Source organism: Phocoena phocoena, chromosome 1, assembly GCF_963924675.1.
Source record: "Phocoena phocoena chromosome 1, mPhoPho1.1, whole genome shotgun sequence".
Taxonomy (NCBI): Eukaryota; Metazoa; Chordata; class Mammalia; order Artiodactyla; family Phocoenidae; genus Phocoena; species Phocoena phocoena.
Window position 1 is genome coordinate 88301377 of NC_089219.1, and position 26970 is coordinate 88328346.

Here is a 26970-nt window from a genome sequence, read left to right on the forward strand (position 1 = left end):
CCTCCCTAAACTTTTTATTTTAAGAATGTAGAGTTTTGCTTGTTTCCTCTGCCTAAGATAGTTATGTTCATTTGTTACAAGGTCACAGGAATGTAAAGGGAAGTATCAAACAACGGTTATAAACAATCATGGTTAGAAAAATAGAATTGAAACCACAAAATAAAAACATTGGTCCCTAATTTCAGCTTGTAACCTATAACTGTTAGGAAAAGAGAAAAAGACAGAAATTTTTCAAATAAATATTAAGAGTTGGTGAATTTTAAGAGAAATGCCATCCCAAGATATTATCTAAGTACTAAAAATGAATCAGCACAAGTGAACAGTAACAAAGCAGTAGTATTATGGCGCCACCCACTGGCTAGAAGTCCTCATAGCAAACATGAGACCCAGTCATAAAATAGAAATTATTGGAACCGGAAGGGAAATAACATTGATAATTCTAATTCATTATAGCATCAGGATCTTCTAACAAAACAGTACCACCCATATTATTTTATTACCACAAGGACAAAGAATAACTCTTAAATATATTCACAAGAGTGAATTTTATTAATTTTGAAATGCAAGTCTACAATCTCCAAAGGCTAAGACAACCTCAGAGTCAAAACAATTAGCATATAGAATGCCATTTTAGCTCTGTAGCTGAATATATAAAGACACTCTTAATCAGAAGATGCACACTTGCATTTCACTGCTAAGAAAGAAATTATAATATTAGTAATATATTTAAATGTTAATGAAATGGTGTTAGCCCTACTTTCACCTTTACCAGGGAAGTAACAAAATACATGAAACAAAGGATACGTCCAAAACACTGGACCGAAAAACATGTTTCCAAAAAATTTTTAAGAAAGGGGGTAAGGGGACAAAAATCCTAAAAAAAGACCATTCAGATAAACTAGTAAAAATAAATGTTTTCTTTAAAGTACCACAGCACCTTTATAGTCCAAAATATATTTACATTAATACTATCTGCATTTTATCCTATGACATCTTTTATGTTTTTCCAAACAGTTATTTTCTTCCATGCTAACATTCTTAAAACTTCAGCATAAAAAATATTTGAGTCATTTCTCCTCAAGTACAATCTTCCCTTTAAGACTCAGAATAATACGTAAAAGCTTGACATCAGTTTGTAGCCCATAGGACCCTAGTGAATGTTGATCTCTAAAGGCCAGACTTCTGAATTTCTCTACAGACATGGCCTGGTCTTCCTAATTAGAAGTCATGAATACGCTCCAGTCGATACAGGCATCAAGTTTTTTGGCTTGATGATAATTATCACCTGGTCTGCAAAAGCCAAGGTCTTCGCTCGCTCATAGATGGTTGATTGCAGATAAGAACATAGTGAGAAAAGTCAAATTCCCACAGACGTAAATTGCTAACACTGCCTTTTTAAAAGCATAACCCTGAAAGAAAAAAATTGAGATATGAAAAAAAAGAATAACTATCATTAAGTTTTGTGTCAATAAAGAAGAAAAAAAGACTTACTTCTGCTTCAGCTGTAGTAAGTGACTGGAGGATCTGAATTCTATCATCATCCAATATTTCATCTGTCAAGAATAAGAACATAAGTTTGTAAGGCCAGTGGGTATGCAGATAAACTAATTCTCAAAAAAAAAAAAAAAAAAAAAACCTGATTTGTAGCGTTTGCTGATTTCCAGGATGTTCATTCTCCCATTTCAAGTGACCAAATGTTGCAAACTTCTTGAATACTTAAGGCTCTCACAAATTAAGTCAAGCTGGCTACAGCATACACTTGTTAAAAGACTTTCTCCTAGTCAATAAACACCATACCAAGCTCCTAACAATCCAAGTTTTAAGTACATATGTATTTTAAATAGCAAGCCATAATCTAGCGATCAAAAGTCCTTTAAGACTCAAAACCCATACAATATTGTAAATCAACTACACTTCAATTAAAAACATCAAAAAAAGACTCAAACCCTATGTATGTGACCCTATCAAGAACCAAAAAATGGTAGGACAGATATTTAGTACTCAGTTCCTAAAAGCTGCCCAGGCTCCTAGATTCACAGCACACACACTAGACAACAAACAGGTTTTGTTTTTAGAAGGCCACCTTTACTTACTTGAGGGGCTGAGAACTAGATAGGACACAAAAGACAGACTAGAAATCAAGCTAAAATATCACTGATTCTCTACTAATCTCTTCTAATGGCTACAGGTATCTTACCCTGCCTAGAGGTGAGACCAAAACAGACCTTGCCACTAGAGAGCACCGGCAAAATAAATCCTTCCTATCTAGCGCGCTGGTTAGCTAGCTACATATGATGTATAGGGCAACCTAAGTGACAGCACACAGGAAGTTTGTCAAATAGGTAAAATTTGTCTGCAGCTTTGCCCTGTGTTGACCATGGGCATCTCTTCTTCCTCCATCTCAGGGGTCTCTCAGCTCCAGGCATTCAGGGCTCTCAGTGTATTCTAGCCCCAAGTCAGACCAGCATGAAAAGTAAAAAGTACCTACAAAGAAGGCCTCTTCCCTAAAACCTCTTTCCCTTGCATTTTACTCACTGATTCTAATACTAATGAATATAAAAAACAAACGCCGAAATTTTCCACTATTTTTACCACAGACTGAGTAATCAAAAGAGAAACTTTTAGTAAGCTACCATGTAAGGGTCAACCATTAGTGTCAAGAAACTAATTACACTCCAACAGTTTGTATAAAAGTGATTCTACATAACACTGCTCTTTCAACAGGTTACCTTTTCTAGAGAGTCGGTAAGTGTGCACCTCCAGAACAATCTCTGTCCCAACATGCCAGGCTACAAATCCAATCATTGCATAGGTTTTCCATGGCCCAGGAAGATTCAATCCTGGTAAATCCATTCCCAGGAACATTGTTGCCACTACATTCATAAGGAATAAATACATATACTCAAAATGCAATTCAAGAGGTAACTGTGTATGCATGTATGCATCTGTGCTAATTATATCAAGTAAAATATACTAGAAGAGTTTATGATATCAATTAGATTAATATTTAAGACCAAATAGTTAATTTAGTCTTTTTTTTATTTTAACACCAGAAAGGCTAAGATGGGAAATTATAATTACAATCTACCAATTGTTAAAAAAGAGGTACCCAAACTTTTCAAAATGTTTTAAGTCTGCAATGTAGGAAGGGAGAAATGTAGGGGAACCATTTCTGATTATACCTCCCCTTCCACGAATTTCTATAGACTGTAGAAATGTGAGGGTAGGAGGTGTCAGCTTAGGTATTTATTACATAAAGCATCAAAGTACACTGGATAATCATACTTGACTTTTGAAAAACACCTTTCCCTGGAAGGTACCATCCCCAATGGAGAAAACCTGGAGACAGAGGGCTGGGACCCTGTAGCCCACTTCAGCCCAACCCACGACTGACCCTCAAGTTGAGCTGCTTAAATGTTTGGTCATCAGCATAGCTTATTCTGTTGGCAAAGGCAAATGCTAAAAAAATGTCTCAAAAGGAGAGTTTTAAAGTCATTTTAAAAACCTTGAAACTGAAGTAATGGCTTAAATAGTTACCTCTAGAAATTACTTTCTGGATTTCAACGTTTGACTGATTTCTCCTCAACAGCAAATTACTCCAATTACTAATGCATCTAAAAATCATTTAAGCCAAATTACAACTTGCAATATAAACAACCTGCAATTATATATGAATAAGTAGCATCACAATTACTTACCTGCTATTATTCTAGCAGCTGTTCCCATACTCCAGTGAGTCCACCTAAACATTTGCCTTCTACCAAATAAAGAACCAGTCAGTATTCTTGAAAGTGATGGAACTACAATTAATTCCCAAGAGAATAAAAAGCATGTAATTTCCCTATTGCCTAGGAATTAGATATCTGAAATACATTTTAAAACCTTTTAAAGTAAGTATAATTTATCACTGAATTTTATAAGATGCAAAAAAGAAATTGGTTTCCCAACTAATGACATCTACATTAAAAGCATTTATAAATAAAGACTTAAGTACCTTGGGTCATGTAAAGGTGGTCTGAAGGCTGCCAAAAGAAGCTGAAGAACTGCTAAAATCATCACTATACAACCAAGGTAGGGGTGATAACCTGCATGCTGAACAAAGTTATATCATTTTAATGGTCTCAATCTTGCCCATCGATTAAACCCTCAGGTTAAAAATAATACACACAGATGTATTCTTAGCGTTTTTCTGTAGCTTTAAACATTTAATGATAGTTATAATAACAGGCACCATTCACTGAGTGTCTATACCAGGCACATACTTTATACACATTATCACTAATGTTCACTATGATGCTTGACAGTTAGTTATCAATATCCCACTTCTACAAATGGGGAAACTGAGGCTCAGAGATATCAAGTAATGCATCCAAGGCCACACAGTGTGTAAATGGTTGTGGTGGAATCCATGCACAGAATGCTGCCTCTTCCTATCAGGATGTTAGATGACCACCAACACCAGCACAGCCATCTGAAGCCCATCTAGGACTAGTTAGTATCTGCATGTCAGGAACAACCAACCCAGTGTATTTTAATTACTTGTTCAGACCTCTATGTTTCCTGGAGCTGAAGGTTCTACTTGATTCCTTGTAACCCATATGCTTAACAGAGCCTTAGTCACTCAATAAATGTTTGCTGATCAAGAGAGCAACCTGCACAACCACTGTGTTAAAATCTCATCTCCTCTGTTCAGAACAGAGGTCTAAGCCAAGAAAAATCATCAACACAATACCTCAACAGTTTCGGCTACACTCCTCCCTCAGCGATGTGTGCGTGCTGAAAACAGCAGACAGTTGGATTAGACCACTTTGCACAATTATTTCATTTAAAAACTTAAGAGAAGAATTAAGAAGATGCTCTAATACGTTACACGTTTAAATAGAGGGACATCACAGTCTGTTGTCACTGATTCCCATGCTTGGGAAGGCTCTAAAACCTGTGATCTAGAACAAGGACATAGTGGTTTCCAAGCCAAGATAGGAAGATTTTGCAAATTAGGAACTAAAAGTTGACAGAAGAGCACTATAAAACTTTCAAGTCATGGACTCAGTTATACACAGATAAGTTATAACCTGGACCCTGGAGATGGAAAGTGCCTCTCTCTAATAAAAAACAGTAACAGCAGCAACAAAATTCTTATATATTTAGAATGTGCTGGGATTATCCTAAGTGCTTTCAGTTAATTAACTCTAAACCCTCAGAAAGCCTATAAGATAGATACTCTACTATCCCCACTTGAGTAAACTGAGGGACAGAGAAGTTAAGCAACTTGCCCAGGGTGTCCCAAGTAATAAATGATGACATGAGGATTTGAATCCAAGCAGTCTGGCTGTACAACTGTGCTCTTAACCTTTTTACTACCATAGTCATAAACTGCAAAGACTACAAGCTACAAAGTTTACAAAATAAGTATTAAGCTTGTCCAAGTACCTGGATAAAATAAAGTTTCAATATCTTGAGTCATCTCAGAAAATCTTCATATTTTCCTTTAAAAAAAATTAGGTTGACCATGGAGTTTCCTTAGAAAACTGAAAATAGAGCTACCATACCATCCAGCAATCTCACTCCTGGGCATATATCCAGAGAACACCATAAATCAAAAAGATACATACACCTCAGTGTTCATAGCAGCACTATTTACAGTAGCCAGGACATGGAATCTAATCTAAATGTCCATCAACAGAGGAATGGATAAAGAAGATGTGGTACATATATACAACGGAATATTACTCGGCCATAAAAAAGAATGAAATAACACCATTTGCAGCAACATGGATGGACCTAGAGATTGTCATACTGAGTGAAATAAGTCAGAGAAAGACAAATATCATATGATATTGCTTATATGCGGAATCTAAAAAAAGGGTACAGATGAACTTATCTACAAAACAGAAATAGAGTTACAGATGTAGAAGATAAACTTACAGTTACCAGGGGGTGGGGGAAGAGGGGTAAACTGGAAGATTGGGATTGACATATACACACTACTATATATAAAATAAATAACTAATAAGGATCTACTGTAGAGGACAGGGAACTCTACTCAGTACTCTGTAATGGCCTATATGGGAAAAGAATCTAAAAAAGAGTGGATATATGTATATGTGTAACAGATTCAATTTGCTGTACACCTGAAACTAACACAACATTATAAACCAATTATACCCCAATAAAATTTTTTTTAAAAAAATAGGTTGATCAATCTATAAACTACCTAAAAAGCAGAAAAGAGGTTTCCTAATAATATTGTGACCCAAGAGTCATCAATCTTAGCCCTTGTAGCAACAGCCCAAACTGAAATATTAAATTTTAATATCAAATTCTGACTGGCTCTTAAACTAGAAGAGTATAATGGAAGCACAGGCTCTGACCTTAGGTACATCTCCAATTCTCAATAAGCCTCATTCATTCATTCCATAAATATCTACTGAATATCTCACGTACCAGAATCTGTTCTGGGTGTTAGAGATACAGTAGCAAACATACCAGTAAATATCCTGTCTTCTCATGGAGTTCACATACTAGTGTGAGAAGACGGACAAAGAAAACATATAATATTTAAGTAAATTATCTAAAACGACATAAGGTAAAGATTGCTTCAGGAAAAAAAAATGAAGCAGAGCAGGGCTCTTTGAGAAGCTATTATTTGCGCAAAGACTTGAAGAAGGTGAGGGAGTAGAGGAGGCATGACCAAGGCAGAAGGAAGAATCTTTGCAAAGACTATAAAGCAGAATAAATAAATTAATTAATTTTTTTAAAAAAGACTATAAAGCAGGAGCATACCTAGCATTAGCCCAGTGTGAAATGAAATGAGCTATTGGATGAGGAAAAGAGCAGATCAATTCAGAGAGTAACTGGGAGCCAATCATGGAGGACTTTGGTTTTAACTTTGAGAAAAACTGAGAGGCATTAGAGAAGCCAGTTTGGGGCACAGGAATGACATCATCTGATTTACATTTTTTAAAAATCACTCTGCTTCTTGGTTGAAAACAGATTGTACACGAGCAAGGGTTGAAGTAAAGAGACCAATTAGGTGCCAACTGCAAAAAAGTCCAGGCAAAAGATGATGGTGGCTCAAAGCCACATACTAGTGCCAGTGATGGTGAAAAGTGTTGTATTTGACATGAAAAGCCAATGGGATTTCCTGATGGATTTGACATGGGGCGTGAGAGCAGAGTTAAGAATAATTCCAATGTTTTGGCCTAAGAAGGGAACTGCAAACAACTAATATGGGGATGGCAGCACATGGAGCAAGATTGGGAGGAGAGGTCAGGAACTCTGTTTGAGGTGCCTTAGACATGCAAGTTGAGTTCCTGAGTAAACAGCTGTTTGTGTGAGTCTCAATCAGGGTAGAGGTCCAAGCTGGAGATACACATTTGAGAATAAGCCTCAGTTTCTTCATTTGTGACATGGGATTATTATCAATAACAACTTCATTTGTAGTTTAAATTTGATAACACATGTAAAGCACTTAGCACAGTTTGTTCAGTAGGAATGCAACTGATGTTAGCTTAGTGATAGTCATAGTATTAGTTAGAGAAAACCACTTACAGTGTTCATGTTCCTCAGATATAATGCTTTCAATTTGTACCATTCTATAGCAAGAAAATTTATTAAAGCTATATAGTGTATATTTAAAATTTGAGGCAGGCTAAAAATACATTCCATTACCAAGTAATCTGCACTTACATTCTCACTTCATCCCTGACCACCAACCATGTGAAATAGTCATCAGATGATTCAAAAAGGAAGGAAAGAGGGATACATGCAGAAATATCTTTTTACCCATCATCTGAGAATAAAACAGCAATCTCCTTTGGCACCAAAATGAATTTTAAACGTATAAATAGAATAAAAACATACTTTTTAAGATCTACTTACCCAATTCCAGCCTCCTCTGTAAATAAAAGGCAGAAGAAAAGCAATGAAAGTGAGGGCAGAAGTAGTAAGCATGAGCATTCGATGTACCTGCAAGGATGAAATCACAAATGAGAAGAGAGTTAACTACATAAGAGAAAGGAGTTGACGTCACTATGAAGGTCACGGGATGAGATTCACAGAAGGCATGCATTCAATTGACACCTAGCCACAATTTGTGGTCAGTTAAAAACAAAAATCTTACTATTCCACTGAACTTTAAAGAAAAGCCTAAGCTGCCAACCTCATCATTCTAAAGCGTCTGCCAAGAATTCACCTGCCCAGAACAGCAGGAATGGATATTTCACACACACAGAGCACTTACTTGCCAAGTCCATCATTTTCTTCCAAACACATTTATTAAGTTCCACCACCAAGCACAGTGCTTGGATGCAAGGAAACAGAAAGTACTGTTTCCTGGGGAGTCTGGGATCTAATTGAGCAGATAAGAGAACATATTTGAAATGTGTAATTCATTATCCAAATGAGGAGAATACCGAGAGTGAAAATGGGCACTGCTAGTTGATTATGTGAGGATAACTGGTGCAAACAAAAACTATCCCAGAGAATGTAGGACATATAATCACTATATACACAGATAGATAGATACACACACACACACACACACACACACACACACACACACACAGACATATATGGGGTGTGTGTGCATATATATATATACACACATCAGCAGAAAGTAGAACATAGTCACCCTATATACATATAGACACCATAGTTTTAAAGACAGTGGAGGGTTTGAATTGGTAAAGAGGAGACATAAAGAGTTTTCCAGTTGGGAATATCCACATGAGAAGAGGGGAGAGAGAGAGAGAGAGCAATCAAAGGCAGAGACAGGAGCAAGGATGTAGCAGTCATTACTGAGAACAAATAGAACAGATTAACACTGCCAGCCAAAAGCGAGAAACAATTTTAGATAAGGTAAATCTTAAAAGCTACAAATTTATATAAAGTTTCAAGAATACCTCTTATAAAGTCAAAACTGTTCCAATAAGCAGTATTTTTTTCTATAAGCAGACATGTACATTCTATCTCAACACATAGTCATTGATCTTCCACTATATGTGCAAATATCTATACTCCATGACAAATGAAAGATAAAGGTTTGTTTTGTTTTGTCTTGAGGGGTATTTATTGACTCTTGCTCATGTTTCTATTAAAAGACTGCCTCCTCATCCCACGGGAAGGGACAGCATTAAAAGGGACACTTTTAATTTCTCTTCCCATCCACACAGGAGATACATGATCTTGACTGGTGAGCTAGGGACGGCCTAACATTCACTGGCCCATCAACCAGAGGACAGACCACTGCTTCGCAACATAGTAAGCACCCACTATTTCTTCCTTCTTCTCTGCTGTCTTCCTCAACCCATCTGTACTCAACGCAGTGGGTAAATGTTCTTCTAGTCTCTTCTTCTGCAACTAGACATGTAACTCAAGATCGTTTGGGTCCCAAAATCCATGTTCCAAAGAAACGCACATGGCACTGATACATTCTCCAATCCAGCCTGGCCCTTCATAGAGCTGTCTTTATTTTTTTTCCCATCAAGTACCTTGTGTCTATTCTCAGTTGGTTAGGAAACCAAAGAGCAAAAAGAAATTATGAGGATTCCAAAATTACAACTATAACCATACATAAACAAAAAAAAAATCCGCTTACTTCATGTGTTTTCATGTTGCAATGTTCAAATAATATGGAAATTGCATTAACCTTTTTCTCCACCTACCTGAAACCAAGCTGCATCACCAAATAAAGCCTTTAACCAAACAGGTTTGAAGAACCGGGCAATCAGTACACCTACGCTAACTGTAGTCATCCATGCCACAAACATTAAGGCACCTACAGGTGAGAAAATGCAACGGTTGACAACACAGTCTAATTAAGCTGTCTCTTAAATGACCAAGCCAAATGCGTAGAAAATGTAAATAGCCAACAAAAATACATTCAGCTGACATAAACATAACCTAAATATCAATGCTTTTACCACCACCACTACTACTTCTAATAGCTAACACTTCCAAAGCTCTTATTTCGTGCCAAGCACTGTCTCTGAGTGCTTTATGTGTATTAATCTAATTGATCTTTACAACAATTCCTATAAAGTATAATTATTATTCCAGTTTTGCTGTATGGAGAAGGAAAGCACAGAGAAGTTAAGTAACTTGCCCAAGGTTACTGAGTTGGAATTTGAACCCAGGCTGGTTTGAATAACTGTGCTCTTAATCATTATACTGTCTGAAGTTATACAGCCTTTCTGAACTTATCTCAGAATCTTCTCACATTTCACTCCAAAAAATAATGGAAAACAAATAGGCACATTATTTCTGAATCCAATTACTGTTCAACTAGAGCTACTGGTAGAAGCAAAATAGCAACAATAAAGAAAGCTCCAAGCTTTATTGAAACTCTCACTAGAATGGATAACTCTGGAGAATATAAAGGAAATATATCAATTAAGGAAAGTTCCCACCAATATTAATACACTACAATAGTATAGTATAGTATACACTTACACTATTTCCCTATTTTTCAATCCCGTTTTTCAATAATCAACTGGACTACTTTTCAAATGGAATCAACTTTCACTTGTAGAACCAGAGTACATCAGAGCCTTACTTCTAGGCTACTGCTCTTCCAACTTGGTTCCCTTCATCACTTTAAGTATATAATACCTAAGTATAGCACTGAGTTCTTTGTATACCCTCAAATACTTGTACATTGATCAGTTCTTCAACAAAAAAATTGTATTTTTGAAACCAAACTACTATTACATTAAACAATCACAATCACAAACCACTCTTTTATTAGCAATTTTTAATAAATGGTATAATTAATGTCTCATAAAAGTTAAATTAATTAACCCAATGATACTCAATCCTGGCTGCAATTAGAGATGACTATCGTACTTTTTTAAAATTACAGATGTCTTAAAAGCTCCTCTGGTGATTTTAATGTGCAGTCAGGGTTAAAACCACTGAATTATCCCTACTCTTCATTTTTAATAAAAATTATCAAACATTAAAATAGATAATGCTACCTGCAAATGTTATTGTTTATGCTACCTACAAATGTTATTGATTTATGAACGTTTGCTAAATTATGCCTGGTACCATTCTCAATCTAGCCAGCACTAAATTTATTCCACAAAGTTAAGTATATTCCACAAAGCACTAATAATATTACACATGTAACTTACCATGAACCTTCAGAAGGAGTAAAGAATGGGATCCTCCTATGTTCTCTGGATAGCCTGTCACATTGTATTTGTCATATGTAATCAAAGGTTGCTGAGAATGCTTATGAATCCGACCTGAAATTTAAAAACAAAAAAAAAAGAAGAAGATGAATTACTTTCTCAGGAGAGAAGGAATGGAGAGACAATGGCATGGCATGGAAACAAAATTTCTTAAGGTAATAAAAAATAAATAAATTTCAATAGACATGATATATATATATACTATTATACATTGATATTATATTAGTACACATGTATTAATATAATATAAATATATGTAGTATTAGTATATAATAATATTCATTATGTATAAAATTAAATCTGTGCATGTATAGAATTATCCCAATTAGTCTGTGTATATGGGTATGTATGGGTGTGTGTTCATTCTGGGGATCTATCTTACAGAAATATTTACCAAAGGTATATTTTTAACCAAAGGTATATCTATAAGCATGTTAATAGATACTTTCTTTTTACACTGGCTAAAAAAAATTTAAAGAAGCTAAATGTCCATCATTAGGAGAATGAGTAAATAAATTATGGAAAATACATTGTTTTTAGAATACAATGCAAGTGTCAAAAAGAATAAAAATAATTAAGAAATTTGATATGAGATATATACGAATCTTTGTTTCAAACAAATAAGTGTTAGACCACAGACTACACCTCAATGATTTCCAAAAAGAAAGATTTATATAGGTTATATTATCTATCTAAAATGAAACAAATTAACAACAGAAAGCTAGGAAAAAATGGTCCAGCTAGATATTTAAGAAACTCCTCTTCTAGGGCTTCCCTGGTGGCGCAGTGGTTGAGAGTCCGCCTGCCGATGCAGGGGACATGGGTTCGTGCCCCGGTCCGGGAAGATGCCACATGCCGCGGAGCAGCTGGGCCGGTGAGCCATGGCCGCTGGGCCTGCGCGCCCGGAGCCTGTGCTCCACAACGGGAGAGGCCACAACAGTGAGAGGCCCGTGTACCGCAAAAAAAAAAAAGAAACTCCTCTTCTAAATAACCCTTGGGTTAAATAGGAAATCAAAACTTAAATCACAAGTCTTCTTAAAACGAATAACATTGAAGGCACTTCATAGCAAAACACATGTGATGTAATTAAGGTACTATTCAAAAGAAGTTTTTAATCATCTTAAAAGCATTTCCTGAAAAAAATATTAGAAGACTTTAAAGTATTGAAATAATCATTTAAGTCAAGATGTGTTTAAAACAAAGCATAACCCAGAAAACCAAAAAGGAGGATTGATTAAAAATAAAGATAGAAATTAACAAACCAGTAAGTCTAAAAATGAGAAAAATCAATTCTGTAAAAGGCCAATAAGATCGATTGATTTTTTGACAATCTGACCACAAGATAAAAAGAAATATCACAAACAATATTAGAAATGAAAACAGTGACATAGCTGCTGATACCGAACATATTCTTTTTTTTTTTTGCGGTACGCGGGCCTCTCACCGCTGTGGCCTCTCCCGTTGCGGAGCACAGGCTCCAGACGCGCAGGCTCAGCGGCCATGGCTCACGGGCCCAGCCGCTCTGTGGCATGTGGGATCTTCCCGAACCGGGGCATGAACCCGCGTCCCCTGCATCGGCAGGCGGACTCTCAACCACTGCGCCACCACGGAAGCCCCGAACATATTCTTTAAAATTATGTGAAAATGCTATATACAACTTTAAGTCAGCCAAAAATATTTCAAAATCTAAATAAAATGGATGAATTTCTGAGGAAATCTAGAATTACAAAAATTGATCAAAGTAGTAGTAAGTCTGGAGAATTATAACAATAAAAATTTATTTTATTAGTCAAATAGTTCCATTCCTAAAGTCTCAGGCTGTTATGTGGATGAGTTCTATCATACCATTTAAAAATTTTTTTAACTTTAAAAATTCATATTTATTTAAACTCTTCTTGAGTTCTTTCTATGAGATTATCATAACACTGAAACCAAAATGAGGCCAACATGCACACACACACAAACGCACAGAATCCTATGACCATACACCAAAATCATTTATGAATATAGATGTGAAAAGCTTAAATAAAATATTGGTGAATTAAATCAATTATGCAATAATAAGAATAATAAGACATGACTTTCATCCCAGGAAAGTGAGGATTGTTCACCATTCAGAAATCTACAAAAGTAATGATAAACTTCAGCACACATCCATGACATGAACTCTTTGTAACATTAGGAACAGAATATTTCCTAAACACAATAAAATATAACCACCAGAAAAACACGACACTGAATATCAGAAGCATTCCCATCAAAATCAGGGATAAGATAAGAATACTTACCATATCACCACTGCCATTCCACATTTTTCTGGGAGAAGTAAGCAATGCAGTGAGACAAGGAAAGAAAGAAAATGAGGGCTACTATGCCTGTCATTATTTGCACAAGATATGATGTTTCATCTAGAAAATCCAAGACCATCAACTGGAAAACTAGGTGGCTACATTCAAGATAAGCATTCAAAGATCAATAACTTTCCTATACACCAACAAATTTAGAAAATGTAAGAAAAAATAATCCCATTCACAATAGTTTGTATTAGAAATCTATAAAATACATAGGAACAAAGTAACATAAATAAATAAGCCCTACAGGAAGATATGAAGAAAACCACAGGATCTGAATAAATGAAATATCCCAATATACTCCTGGATAGGAAGACTCAAGGACGTTGATTATTCCACAAATTAATCTAAAATTTCATTTCAATTCCAGTCATAACTCCAATAGGATTTTTAATGAAATTTGATAAATCATTTCTGAATTTTATCTAGAAGAGCCGATACACAAGGAAGAGGCAAGAATTCCTGAATTCCTGAAAAAGAAGGCTAGGAGGGGTATCATGCTTTATCAAAATTCACAACCTATTATTAAGCTATAGTAATTTCAACCAGTGCAGTAACAGACAAACAGATCACTGGAAGAATAAACTATAAACAATTTGATTTACTGAAAGATTTTTAGTGTATAATAAAAAGGCTTTTGAAACAGTAGAGATAAAATGGACTATTCAAAAACTGGTGTTTGGACACCAGGTTATTCATTTGGTGAACTATTATATCATGGCTTGTTATTACAGAGAAGATCCGAGGTAAAGCAGAAAACGAGAAGAGTTTTATAGCGTGAACACCTAGAGACCTGTGTCAAGAAGAAAGAGACAATAACTATCAGAAGCTACAAAAATGTCAAAAAGAAAAGAATGAAAAAAACTATTGAAAATGACAAGAAACGCACTGAAGAATATAAAAATACTGTATTAGTAGAGTGGTAGTGATAAAAACCAGACCACATTCCTAACAGCCTGAGAGTCAAGTTGGAAAAAAAGTGTTTTTAAACTCTGATTCACCATGGAGCCATGGGCTAAGATGAACTTAACCTTCATTAAAGCAGAAGTCCATCATAATTTTGAAGTTCCACTGTACGGCTCCATTATAATTTAGATGTTATGCTCTAAGGAACGTTGGGTTCATGTGTAGTACACGGCTCTACAGTATTATTCCTAAATTGTCAAAATAACAGGTCATGTGATAACAGGGTCTCTACTTCATTAATTATTTAAATTGGTAGATTTCCAAATTGGGAATTACTTATTCACCCAAGTGAGTTCTATCTTTCAGTTCAAACACTCAGCATTTCACATGACTGCTTATTTCATGATAGGATAAAGTCAACTTTCTGGGGGCAAAACAGCAGTTACAAAAACGTTTTAAATTTGTTTTACTAAATATGACAGTACTTTCAACTCTCAGTTATCTTTAGTTTGCTTCTGACCCCTCTTCCTAGGTGACTTCTCCCATTGTGGGCCATTTCTCAACATTTTCTTTTTAAAGGAAAATACATATCTTGTTTCTTTTCATTGATCAGGTCTGTAAATGTGTGCTGAAAAAAAAATCAGAGTTTATTTATAAACAGAATAATTTACTCACAGGGAAGGTTTTTTTCCTCACTGACTTTGTGTAATGCATTAATTCCATTTGTCACCAATGGATTTCACCAGCCTTGTTTACAAGGGAATCGGGTAAAAATTTATACTGTTTTGTTCGTTGCATTTAGTAGACATGAATGTTCAATAGTTATTAAATTGTGATGTAAAGAAATGTGACAATATTCAGGTATCTGTTTTCTGAATGTTTCAAATTCCAATCTATGAGCATTGTTGACACCCAGAGAAGAGAATAAAATTACCTGTGAAAGGGTGAAAAAAAACCTCAGCAGTTAGAAAAAGAACAGAAAGATAATTATGTGCTAGCTTACAGCAAAAATAAGGGTAACATGAAAAATTAGTAGAAAATGAAAACCTGAAAAGTTATCTGAAATCTGAAAATGTTAAGCAACTTCCCTTGTATTTTAGTTTTGATCACTCTTGCTGAATCACTTTTGCATATTTGGATGAAGAAAGTAGTTAATTTTTCTATTTTTACTAATAATGTAGCATCCTTCAGAGCTTGGCATAGTCTTTAAGAATCATCTGAAGCATCTGACTCACCATGGTGTTCCCTCTGACCTTCAGACTGCCAGTAAACAATGCCTCCTGAGAAACAGATTTGCCCAGGACAACCTCATTCTACATTAACATGGGTTACAGAGATTATATGACTGCTTTGAAAAATGGTTTCAACCTCACAAAGTCTCACTGCTTTTAAGCAGTGCACAGCATATAAATGATCCACATACATATGATTAGATATCAGAAGCGACAGTTGATTTATGTGGTGACTGTACTTTGTTCCCCAATACAAGGCAACTAGAAAGTGAATTCCCTGAAGCGGTAACGTTTAGATTTGGTTTTTTGAGGTTTTGTTTTGTTGCTTTGCACTCCACCAGTTTAAAAAAAAAAAAAAATGGGTTTCCCTCGTGATGCAGTGGTTAAGAATCCGCCTGCCAACGCAGGGGACACAGGTTCGATCCCTGGTCCGGGGAGATCCCACATGCCGTGGAGCAGCTAAGCCCGAGCGCCACAACTACTGAGCCTGTGCTCTAGAGTCCACGAGCCCCAACTACTGAGCCCGCGTGCCACAACTACTGAAGCCCGCATGCCTAGAGCCCGTGCTCCACAGCAAGAGAAGCCACGACAATGAGAAGCCCACACACCGCAAGGAAGAGTAGTCCCCGCTCGCCGCAACTAGAGAAAGCCCAGGAACAGCAACAAAGACCCAACACGGTCAAAAAAAATAAAATAAATAAATTTTTAAAATTTAAAAAAAACAAAAATGAGTCTGTGACATATGTATATTTATGTTAATAAACGTATTTTTGTACTATTGTTTTAACACATTATGAACACTATTAAAATAGAAATTTTTAGTGAGATAAAATAAATCTAAGAAAAAAGTTCTGGTATTGTTTTCTGTATCCCCTGGACTACCTTACAATATGTACACCTTCATCGGAAGAACATTGTCCTAGAGCAGTAAGTTATTGAACCACAGTATACAGAACAATTACCTGAAATGCTTGTTAAAATGCAGATTCCAAGCACAAACAACAGAGATTCCGTGAGTGTGGGATGGAGCTAGGGAACCTGCCTTTTGAGCAGTCATTCCAGATGGTTCTGAAGCAGGTTATTTGAGCCCCATGCTTTGGGAAACACCACAAAACACAAGGTAGAGATTCTCCCTACCATGCCACGAGCATAGCAACACCAGCAGGAAAGGGAGATAAAACAGTGCTCTTTTCTGTATATGAATCGTCCACAAACTAGGTTTTTCCAGGAAAATGTTAGAACTATTACTTAACATATTGTTTCTATCAGAAAATGCATTCCAAATTCTACAATGCTGGCCTAAGAAATTTTTGGCATCACCATACACCCAAAACCACACATAATTTATTGCACAACAGAATTCACCCATTTAAATGACACTGCTTTTCTTTTAAAGTATAAACTTTTTAAGTATAAACTTTTTAAGTATAAATTTTTTTAAAGTGCAAATGCAAACTGTTAAAATCTCCTAGCAATTTGTCATCCATTCAAGTCAGTAATCATTTATGGAGCACCTATAACATACTGGGCACAAAAGGAAGCAGTTTGATATGATGAAAAGGGCACAACTCCTGTAATTGCAACAGAGTTGGGTTTAATTCCTGACTCTGCTACTTGTTTGATTTTGAACAAGTTACTTCACCACTCTAGGCTCCAGTTCTCTTATCTCTACAATGGGCAACATAATATCTATTTACAAAGCCTCTGTGAGAAATAAATGAGATATATGTCATATACAATAAGTGACAGCTGCAATAATAACAATAAGACAATAACCTGCACTTTAGAAGTATTTGTTTAAAAATGCAAATATTTGACCTTCTCCTTAAAAATTCATTTCCCACATTTCCCATGTTAGAAAGTGAAACACTTGGGCTCTGAGGTCAAAGAGTTCAGGTTCAAATTCCAACTCTACCATTTACTTGTCTGGGCAAATGACTTAACCTCTCTAAGCCTGTTTCCTGCCAGACAAAATAAGGTTAATAATAGTACTTATCTTATTTAGGTTTCTATGAAGATAAAAATGAAAACCTTAATGATAGTGCTGAGCCAGCAACTGGCACTCATTAAGTACTAAGTAATTTTTGTTCATTATTATCATTTAACCAGGAAATTATTTCCAGCTACATTTGCTGTTGCTGGTGCAAGTAAGAATACATGATTTGACTAAGATAACCAAACATATCATCCACAACTAAAGCTGCAAATATTCCTAAATTTTCTCTAACGCTGAGCTGATATTTTGTCCTGCTTTAAAACCTTTTGAATCCATACTTTACTTATAGTACAAAATTTAAACCACATGAGAGAATATAAACTACTATATATAAAATAGATAAACAACAAGGTCCTACAGCATAGCACAGGGACCTATATTCAATATCTTGTAACAAACTATAATGGAAAAGAATCTGAAAAAGTATATATATATATATATATATATATATATATATATATATATCTGAATCACTTTGCTATACACCAGAAACTAACACAACATTGTAAATCAACTATACTTCAATTAAAAATAAACCACATGATTGGGCTTCCCTGGTGGTGCAGTGGTTGAGAGTCCACCTGCCAATGCAGGGGACACGGGTTCGTGCCCAGGTTCGGGAAGATCCTACATGCCGTGGAGCGGCTGGGCCCGTGAGCCGTGGCCGCTGAGCCTGCGCGTCCGGAGCCTGTGCTCCGCAACGGGAGAGGCCACAACAGTGAGAGGTCCGCGTCCAGCAAAAAAAATAAAAAATAAAAAAATAAACCACATGATAGAATACGCAAGGCTTTTCACAATTCTGCCTGTACCACATTTCTGTTCCTGCTCCTCTTTTACCTCACCCTCATCCTTCCATTCTATATGCTCAGCTTTTCACCATTTTCAAAGTAGGCCATATGCTCAAAGTTTGGGGGTAGTATTATCTCCAGGGAGATGAGTCAATAAATATTACACTACCTTGGCATTTCCTGCAGTTCTTCAGAATATCATTAGCCAAGATCTTAAACAAAATCTAATTATTCTTATTAATATGTGTTGCAGTACCTACCAGGGCAGTCTTAAGTATAAACTAAACATTCAAACTCATAAAACTACCTTAGGCTACACTTGGCATCAGACTGATTGAGAAGGACGTGGGACAGGAAACACAGCACACCTGCAGGGCACCATGAGGCATTCTTTTTCAAAGGGAGGTCCTGTGGAAGCTCACTCAGCTGTCCAGGAGCTATTCTCTTTACCCCTCTCTACCTCCCTGGAGAAAGCTCAGGTCCAAGGCAATGAGATTCATACTGGATAGGACATCCACAAGAGCCGATATCTTCTGCAATAATCCCGAAGTCCTGCTTCTAGCATCCCTGCAAAGGATCTGCCAATGTCACTGCACTCAGGGAAGCCCAAAGACATGGCTTCTTCCTAGGTATTTACTCCTGGTCCAAATGCAGTCTACCAGCCAGAAATCACTTTTATCCTAAGCAGATTGCCTTATAACCCAGTAAACACTACCTTTACCTAGTTTCCAGGGGAACAAAGCTAGACAGTCAACCAAAGTCAAATTGCCAGGCAAAAATGGAAGAGGGTTTAATAACTCTTTACCCACAAATGTATATCTTAAAAAAGAGCAATTACCATAGTCTCCCCCAAAAAAGAGGGAAAGGAATAAAGTGAGCGAAAAAAAACTTTAAAAGGTAGTTTTTTATCAATATACTTACCATGATCAGCTGCACCATCTGCTAGAAATATGTAGTAGCTTGCATTTAGATCAAATCTATTCTTAACCCCAGGAAAGGTAATGTTTCTTCTGAAAGAACACTGCATAACACCATCTGCCAACCTCCAAGCCATATCCTCAAGAGGATCCTGCAAACACATACAATGGGTCTTCTCAGCACTTTCCAAAGATTTGCTAAAAATAAGATATGATCAAAATCCTGACCTGTTCAATTTCCTTTCCCTAAGTTCCCCTGTTCATGTTTTGTCTGCAGCGTCATTGTTTTCCCAGTTCCTCTTTGAAGAGTACAAGAAACATATTCTCCCAGTTTATTTGTCTTTATCCCACTTGGCAAAGATAGTATTTTTACTACCTAGGCTAGAAACTTTGGCAGATGTACTAACTTCATCTGGCCACCAATATACAATCAACAACACTGAAGAAACACTTAGCAAGTAATACTCTAGTGGCCAAAATGCAACATGCAACTGGGGAGAAGTTCCAACCCCATGAGAAAGCTATGCAGAGAACAAAACATGTCATTAGATGATAGCTACTGCTCCATCAGAGCTCATTTGCTTGTCAGTTGCCATGTGAAAATGACACTTCTCTACCAGAAATAGGCCATAACAATGGGCACTTAAGACATTTGCCCAAGGCACTGAACCAGTACCTACCATATGTGTACCTCTTTCTCACCAATCAAGAAATTCTGTGTCACTTACATAAGCCTCTTAAAAATCTGTCTGTACGTTTTTGAAAAGGGGCTGATGACCCTCTTAATAAACCATAAAATATTTTTTGTAAGATGCATTAATAAAAGGATTTAAGTAACACAAGCAAGAATTCATCTTTTCCTCAAAGAGAAACTTTTCTTATGCTTTCTAAAGCATAGAAAAAGGGCACAGTATCTGTAGTTAATACTGTACCATATACTGGAAATTTGCTAAGAGAGTAGATTTCACGTGCTCTTATCACAAAGAAAAAGTAACTATGTGAGGCAATGGATACATTTATTAGCTTGACTCTAGTAATCATTTCACTATGTAGAAGGATATCAAAACATCATGTTGTACACCTTAAATATACACAATTTACATATATATATGTTAAAAATAAAACGCAGAAAGGCTTCTCCCAGATTATAGTAAGAGAGGAACCCTGCTGCCAGGCCCCTGCTTGGTCTCTGCTGCTAACTGCAGGTTTGGAAGCTATCTTGCAGCATAGCCATACCACTGTCAGCCATAGAGCCAGAAGGTGGACCGGCCAGATGGAGATTCTCAGAATTTTCACACCTACCCTGGAGTCCATTACAGGGTGACTTCGCCCTGTCAGATGGGAAGGTTGTATGTGCACAGTCTGATCTTCAAGAATACACAGATAAGCATCATCATCACCCTGAAAAACAACTGCAAGTGAGAAAAAGTTCAAGGGAATTTCATTTCTTTAAAAAAGAAACGTCCCTGGGGCTTCCCTGGTGGTCCAGTGGTAAAGAATCCGGCTTCCAATGCAGGGGATGTGGGTTCAATCCCTCGTCAGGGAACTAAGATCTCACATGCCACAGGGCAACTAAGCCCGCGCGTCACAACTACTGAGCTTGTACGCCTCAACGAGAGAGTCCACGTGCTCTGGAGCCCGCACGCCACAACTGGAGAAAGAAAACCCTCATGCCATAACTAGAGAGAAGCCCACACGCTGCAACTACAGAGAGAAGCCTTCAAGCCACAATGAGGACCCGACGCATCCAAAAAAATAAAAGTCCCTAATGTTATCAAATAGTATTTGATGCTTTTAAAACATAATTTACTGACTCAATCTTAAAACGATACCACAAATTCTAAAGAATTGGCTGTCTGATATATTAATTAAAAATGATTGTTATCATGCAAAAGCAATAAAATTTCAGTGTATTAAAATAGACATATAACATGGTTATATGCCCATAACCCATCATCAATTCAACACCACTGTTAATGCATTTGTATATATTCATCCAAACCTATTTGTATTTATAACCTATTTTTCTCCCCAAATGGGAAAATATAAAGTTTTGTTACCTTTTTCACTGAACTTTTCATAAACATTGCTCTGGATATTTATTTGTAAATAAATGTGACCTACAATTTTCATAACTGTAAGTGCACTGCATTCTATTGGATTTGGGGGGGTAACTTTTAAGATGTAAGACACTATAATCAAATATTGCTAATATTGTACACACTTAATAGATTTACTACTGCATATTGAGACCACAGTATCTGAGCTCAAGGGGGCATTCTTTGTCAGTCTAATTTTTATCTATCCTTTAATCTCCAACATTCCTTAGCTCTAAAAATTAAATCTTATTTAAAGTGACTATCGGAGGGCAGGCTGCATCTTTAAAGCACATTTAAGTCACGGTACAAAAGAATAATCTGGATTTTAAATTCTTGCGTATAGTTTTGGTTCTTTCATCTATTCTAAACTGCTCTCCATAAACTATCTAACAAGGTCTTTTATGTGCTTTAGTCACTAAACTCCTTAAACAAGATCCAGGACTAACCAGTTATGATTTAAATTTTGCTATGAATACCAATATGATATTCTAACACGTTTTAAATTTATTTTTAAAAGTTCCATTTTAACTCTCAAGTACATAACCTTAGCAAAGAAATTATACCGTTACACATCTTATATTCAAATCAGAATTAGTGCAACTCAAGATAAGAAACTTGTAGTCGTCATAATTTAAACCTCTACACACTACAGCTCACAGACCAACTTCAGCCTGATGCCTGTTTTTGTACAGGCCACAGGCTGAGGATGGCGCTTACATATCTAAATGTGTTTTTTTTTAAATAAAAGGATAATATTTCATGACAAGTAAAAATATATTAAATCCAAATTTCAGTGTTTATAAATAAAGTTTTATTGGAATACAGCCACCAATTTACGGATAATCTACAGCTGCTTTAGAGCTATCACACCAGAACTGAGTAGCTGCAACAGAGACCATATGGCCCACAAATTCCCAAGTGGGTGCTATCTGGACCTCTGCAGAAAAAGTTGGCTGATCTCTGATTTAAACAAACAATGTGTGTTTTCTAGAATGTTTAGTATCAATGAGGTATAGGAATTTTCTTGTTATTTAAAACAAAATTTAATATAACAGAATGGTTGATTTTGAAGCAAACTGATGATAAGAAGTCGACTGAGTCATTAAGGCAGACCTCCCAAATACTGGAGAGGATGACAGGGATGGAGAAGAGGAAACTCTGAATTCTCACTACTCTACAATGAGGGTAAGATAAGGTGCTATGACAACCTTAGGCTCCAGGCAGCTGTAGAAACCCCAGATTTGGAGCATGGAAGGACACACATGAGGAGCTTCAACCAAATCCCTGAATTGGACAGAACCTCTTACCCCCGTTTGTTCCTCTCATTCCAGCATTTAGAATGCACTCTATGAGAAAATATCATGTGGAGGAAATAAAGATGACGACATAGTTCTTACAATCAAAGACTATGTTTTAATAGAGGAGACAGTTAAAATAGTACATGAAATGTGATAAAACAGAGATTTAAACACAGTACTATGGAAAGGCAAATTAGGTAGGGCCAAAGGATTGAAAAGGCTTATCAGAAAAGATAGCATTAACTAGGCCTTAGAGAATAAAAAATATATGTGGATAAGGTAGAGCTGCGATTAAGAGAAAAGTTTTTCAAACTGAGGAACTTCTAGGACCAAAGATACAGAAATATAAAAAATATAGGGAAACTTTAGGAAACAGGTAGTTTTGTGAGCTAAAACATATACAGGGTACGGCCAGAAATGGACTTTGAAGAGTTTTGAAACTATGCTAAAGAAAAAAACATTTTCCTGTAACTACTAAAGTTTCACCTTACCTACTAAAGGCTTTTGGGGCTAGGATTGAGATTAACTTAAATGTGGTCAAAAACCATATTAACCTGAGTCTATTGTAAAAATTGTGGGACACTCTACAAAACAACTGGCCTAAAAGAAAAAAGGTAGGGTAACAGTTCTAAAGTGAAGGAGATTAAAGAGATATACCAATAAAATGCATTGAGTGATAACTGATTAGTCTGTATCAGAAATTTTTAAAATATACATATACATATGACTTTACTGGGATAATTGGGGAAATTTGAATATAGGCTCTATTGCATAAAATCATTATATATTGTGATAGTGATCTTATAGATAATTGTAGGAGAATATCCTTCTTAGGAAACACATGCTGCAAACTAGACTTAAAATGTCATGATATCTGCAACTTAATTTTCAAATAGTTCAGGGAAAAGAAATGTGTGTTAATATACAGTGAATAAGTCAATCTACACATACACACAGAGAGAGAGAGAGAGAGAAAAAACAACAAATGTAGGTGAAGGGCTTACTGGTGTCTCTCAACTTTCATGTAGGTTTAAGGCTTTTCAAAACAAAAAGTTGGGGTGCATGAGAGAAAGAAGCACCTGAAAGGTAAATAAAAAAGAAGAATCTAAATCACAAACGAAGTTTCCTTGAACACCAGAGAAGTTGGTGGCAGCAATGAATGAGATAGTCCCTAAGTTGCCCCAGACAGTATCTGAAAAGAAGAAAGAAATCGATAATAGTAGTCGCTTTTTTTACTATTGTTCTTGATCATCAAGAATGGGAAACACAAAAGGACAGCAGGAGGGTAGATAATAAATTCAGTTTTACAGATGATGGTCTGTGTTGTCCAGAGTACTCAGCTGGAAGAGACCACCCAGCAGCTGGAAATTCCAATCTGGACACACACAAGAGAGGTCAGGATTGGGAACGTTGTGGAATTTGAGTGTTGAGAAATTATGTATAGAATAAGACGACACTGGGCAGGGGAACGCAGAGAACGGAAGCTAATATAGTGTATATACTTGAATACTCTATCTCATATAGCAAAATTTCTGAGATGAGGAAGAGGTGTGTACTTTGAATTTCAGTTAAAATTCAGATATTAGCAAGTCACTGTTAGCAAAAATATGGATAGTTGTACTTTCACCAATTTTAGCGATGAGCTCTAATACCAAAACAACTGCTATCATTAATTTATAAACCAAACTGAAGAAGCTATAATTTAGCTTTTTCTAGCTAAATTTATCTAGTCAGTATTTAGCTTTTATCTAGTCAGTATCTAGTCAGTATCTAGCTTTTAATTTATCTAGTCAGTATTCATAACATCAGATACCTTCAGTATTTAAATTTACATTACATACTGATAAGAAATAGCAGGTCATAAAAATATCCTAAGATTTTTTAAATAATCAAAAATAGAAACAACCACTTCAAAAATATTTTTGACGATGATTTATTTTCCCCCCAATTTAGGCAAACAGGTGTACAGATGATTTTAATCATCAAATAGGGTTTCTCTGTAAATCAACTGCACCTGCATAATTAAGTCTTTTTTATAAACACTGTTGATGAGTACTATACTAGAAACATAAGATTTCTAAGTAAGATAAATATATCTCGAATTAGAGATAAAGGTTTTTGTGTCATCTATGCCTACAACTTAGAAATAACTGGTCTACTTGCAGGCGCCCCATCACAACACTCACTGCAACAATACTGTCTTTTCCTCTGGCTGACAGATTTTATGTGACCGGAAAAGGAAATGTGTTAGGATACTTTTGCATGAAGTTTGGCTACAAAGTGACTAGAATATTTTTAATGAAGTGACTAGAACACCTATCTAAATGTGTACCCTACCTTAGACATGCGCCATAATGAAGCTACACACTTATTCCAACAAGGCTACCATTGTTAACCCTTGTTGGATTCATCTTCAGAGTTTCCTTCAGAGCCAGTTCCATTCACACAACAAGCCACCAACTTTCCTTATTGCTTTACAGTCATATTTTATTTTTAACCCAGCCCCCTTATGCACCTCAGGCATAAGGTTCATTTTTGCCAGAATTGAGAATACCCAAAAGGATATGCTGTAGGTCTGATGGTAATTACAAAACGGAAATGGGCAAAATGTTTTGAACAATTGCAACATCATTTGAACAAGTATAAAATTTCCCATAAAATCAACTTTAAAAAGGAAAGAGTCATAATTTATATGCTCTTTTTAGAAGTCGATGACATGTCTTCTATCTCATAGGTTTAAGGTATACCCTTCATTGAATGAAAAAAGATAATGAGCGCATTCTGGAACTATATAGTAAAATATACAGGTCATATCGTATATTACAATGACATCCCCCTAAAAAAGTTACACCTGGCTCCCTGCAATATTTGCAGCCAGCGTCACAAGGACCACCATGATTAGAGTGCACTTTGAAGGAAAATATTTGTTCTTCTATCACAGATTCTCAGAGTTCCTTTTCTCTTTTATTGAAATAATGATTTCCTTAAAAAGTGATGTTAAGTTTAAAACCTGACAGGAAGAAAACTCTCAGGAAAAGACTCCTTGCATTTGCTAATGTGGCAGTAAAAAGCCTTCTCCATTTGTAGTCATCCCCCTCCACAGCCAGCTCCGCTGGAACGGGACTGTCACATGTCCTGGCCTTTACACCCTTCTTCCCTCTCCCTGGGAAATCAGAACGCTAATGCAGAACTCTGCTCTTCCACACCACAGCACAAGGCTGCCACCTACAGAATCTTTTAATCCATTCTGCACTACCCAAGGTGAGGGAGAATCAGGTGAAAATAAATGCTGCCTTCTGTAGACCTGGTAAAGGATCCATTTATGCCTGGACATGCCAGGTTTAATTTCCTGTTTGGGAAATGTGCCGATGGTGGGGGGCAAGAAGATGAGCACCCCATGCTGTCGTTGCTGGCCACTTGAGAAAACTGGGAGTTGAAAAACATCACAAACAACATGAGATTGTATGCAGAGCAACTTTTTCTTAACTGCACTTCCTGTTTATCACAGAGATAGACAGACAGATAAAGTGGCAAATCCACTGAAAATACAACTAACTTTCCTAATGTCCTAACTTTCCTCAGGACAGCCTTGTTCTTAGAGGTATGTAATTGCCCAACTCAAAGCTGCTTAAACTTAGAATCTAAGTTCGTTTCTCTGCCCTCCCTTTCCATTCCTCCCTTAAGTATGATAATTTGACTCTGGAACAAACAGCTAAACTGCTATTGATGAGAGCTCACCCCAGTGACTCTCATTGCATTACCACTTATGTAAGTGAAAGGTACAAACCATCCATTGGTCGTGAGAAAATGCAAAGGATAAATAGCCTTTACTGGGACCGCTCATTTCAACCATCACTGACTTGGCATCTCGTGTGAAGGACAAGAAGACACAGGCAAGCTCTTTCTCCGGGTCACAGTTCAAAGGACTCCTAATACAGAACTTCTTGTTCCCACAATCTGAAGCATTGAACTAGAAAAATGACAGGGGGAAAAAGTCAATTATCAAACAGGCAGTTCATTTCCAATGACAGAAGAGCTACTACTTTGAAGTATGGGTTTTAATAAGGATACGTTTTCATAATAAGGATTCAAACAAGGGAACAAAGACACATCCCAAATTAGAAATTATCAAAGCAGTAGTTAGGCTGTGAACTTTTAAACTTAATTAATTTTAATTAAACTTTAGAA

The 26970-nt window shown here is 36.3% G+C and overlaps 1 protein-coding gene across 1 annotated transcript in view; it reads right to left on the reverse strand.

Moving 5' to 3' along the window:
• Nucleotides 1-533: 533 nt before the first annotated feature.
• Nucleotides 534-26970, reverse strand: part of FRRS1 (ferric chelate reductase 1) — a 43459-nt gene continuing 17022 nt past the window's right edge. The window contains exons 6-16 of the mRNA XM_065881125.1: nt 26570-26752; nt 20688-20786; nt 19390-19537; nt 11136-11249; nt 9666-9778; nt 7882-7968; nt 3995-4092; nt 3699-3757; nt 2730-2873; nt 1492-1553; nt 534-1409 (exon numbers count right to left, since the gene is read on the reverse strand). Of these exons, the coding sequence (XP_065737197.1) occupies nt 1317-1409; nt 1492-1553; nt 2730-2873; nt 3699-3757; nt 3995-4092; nt 7882-7968; nt 9666-9778; nt 11136-11249; nt 19390-19537; nt 20688-20786; nt 26570-26752 (1200 nt within the window). The 3' untranslated portion in view covers nt 534-1316. The remainder of the gene's footprint in view (nt 1410-1491; nt 1554-2729; nt 2874-3698; nt 3758-3994; nt 4093-7881; nt 7969-9665; nt 9779-11135; nt 11250-19389; nt 19538-20687; nt 20787-26569; nt 26753-26970) is intronic.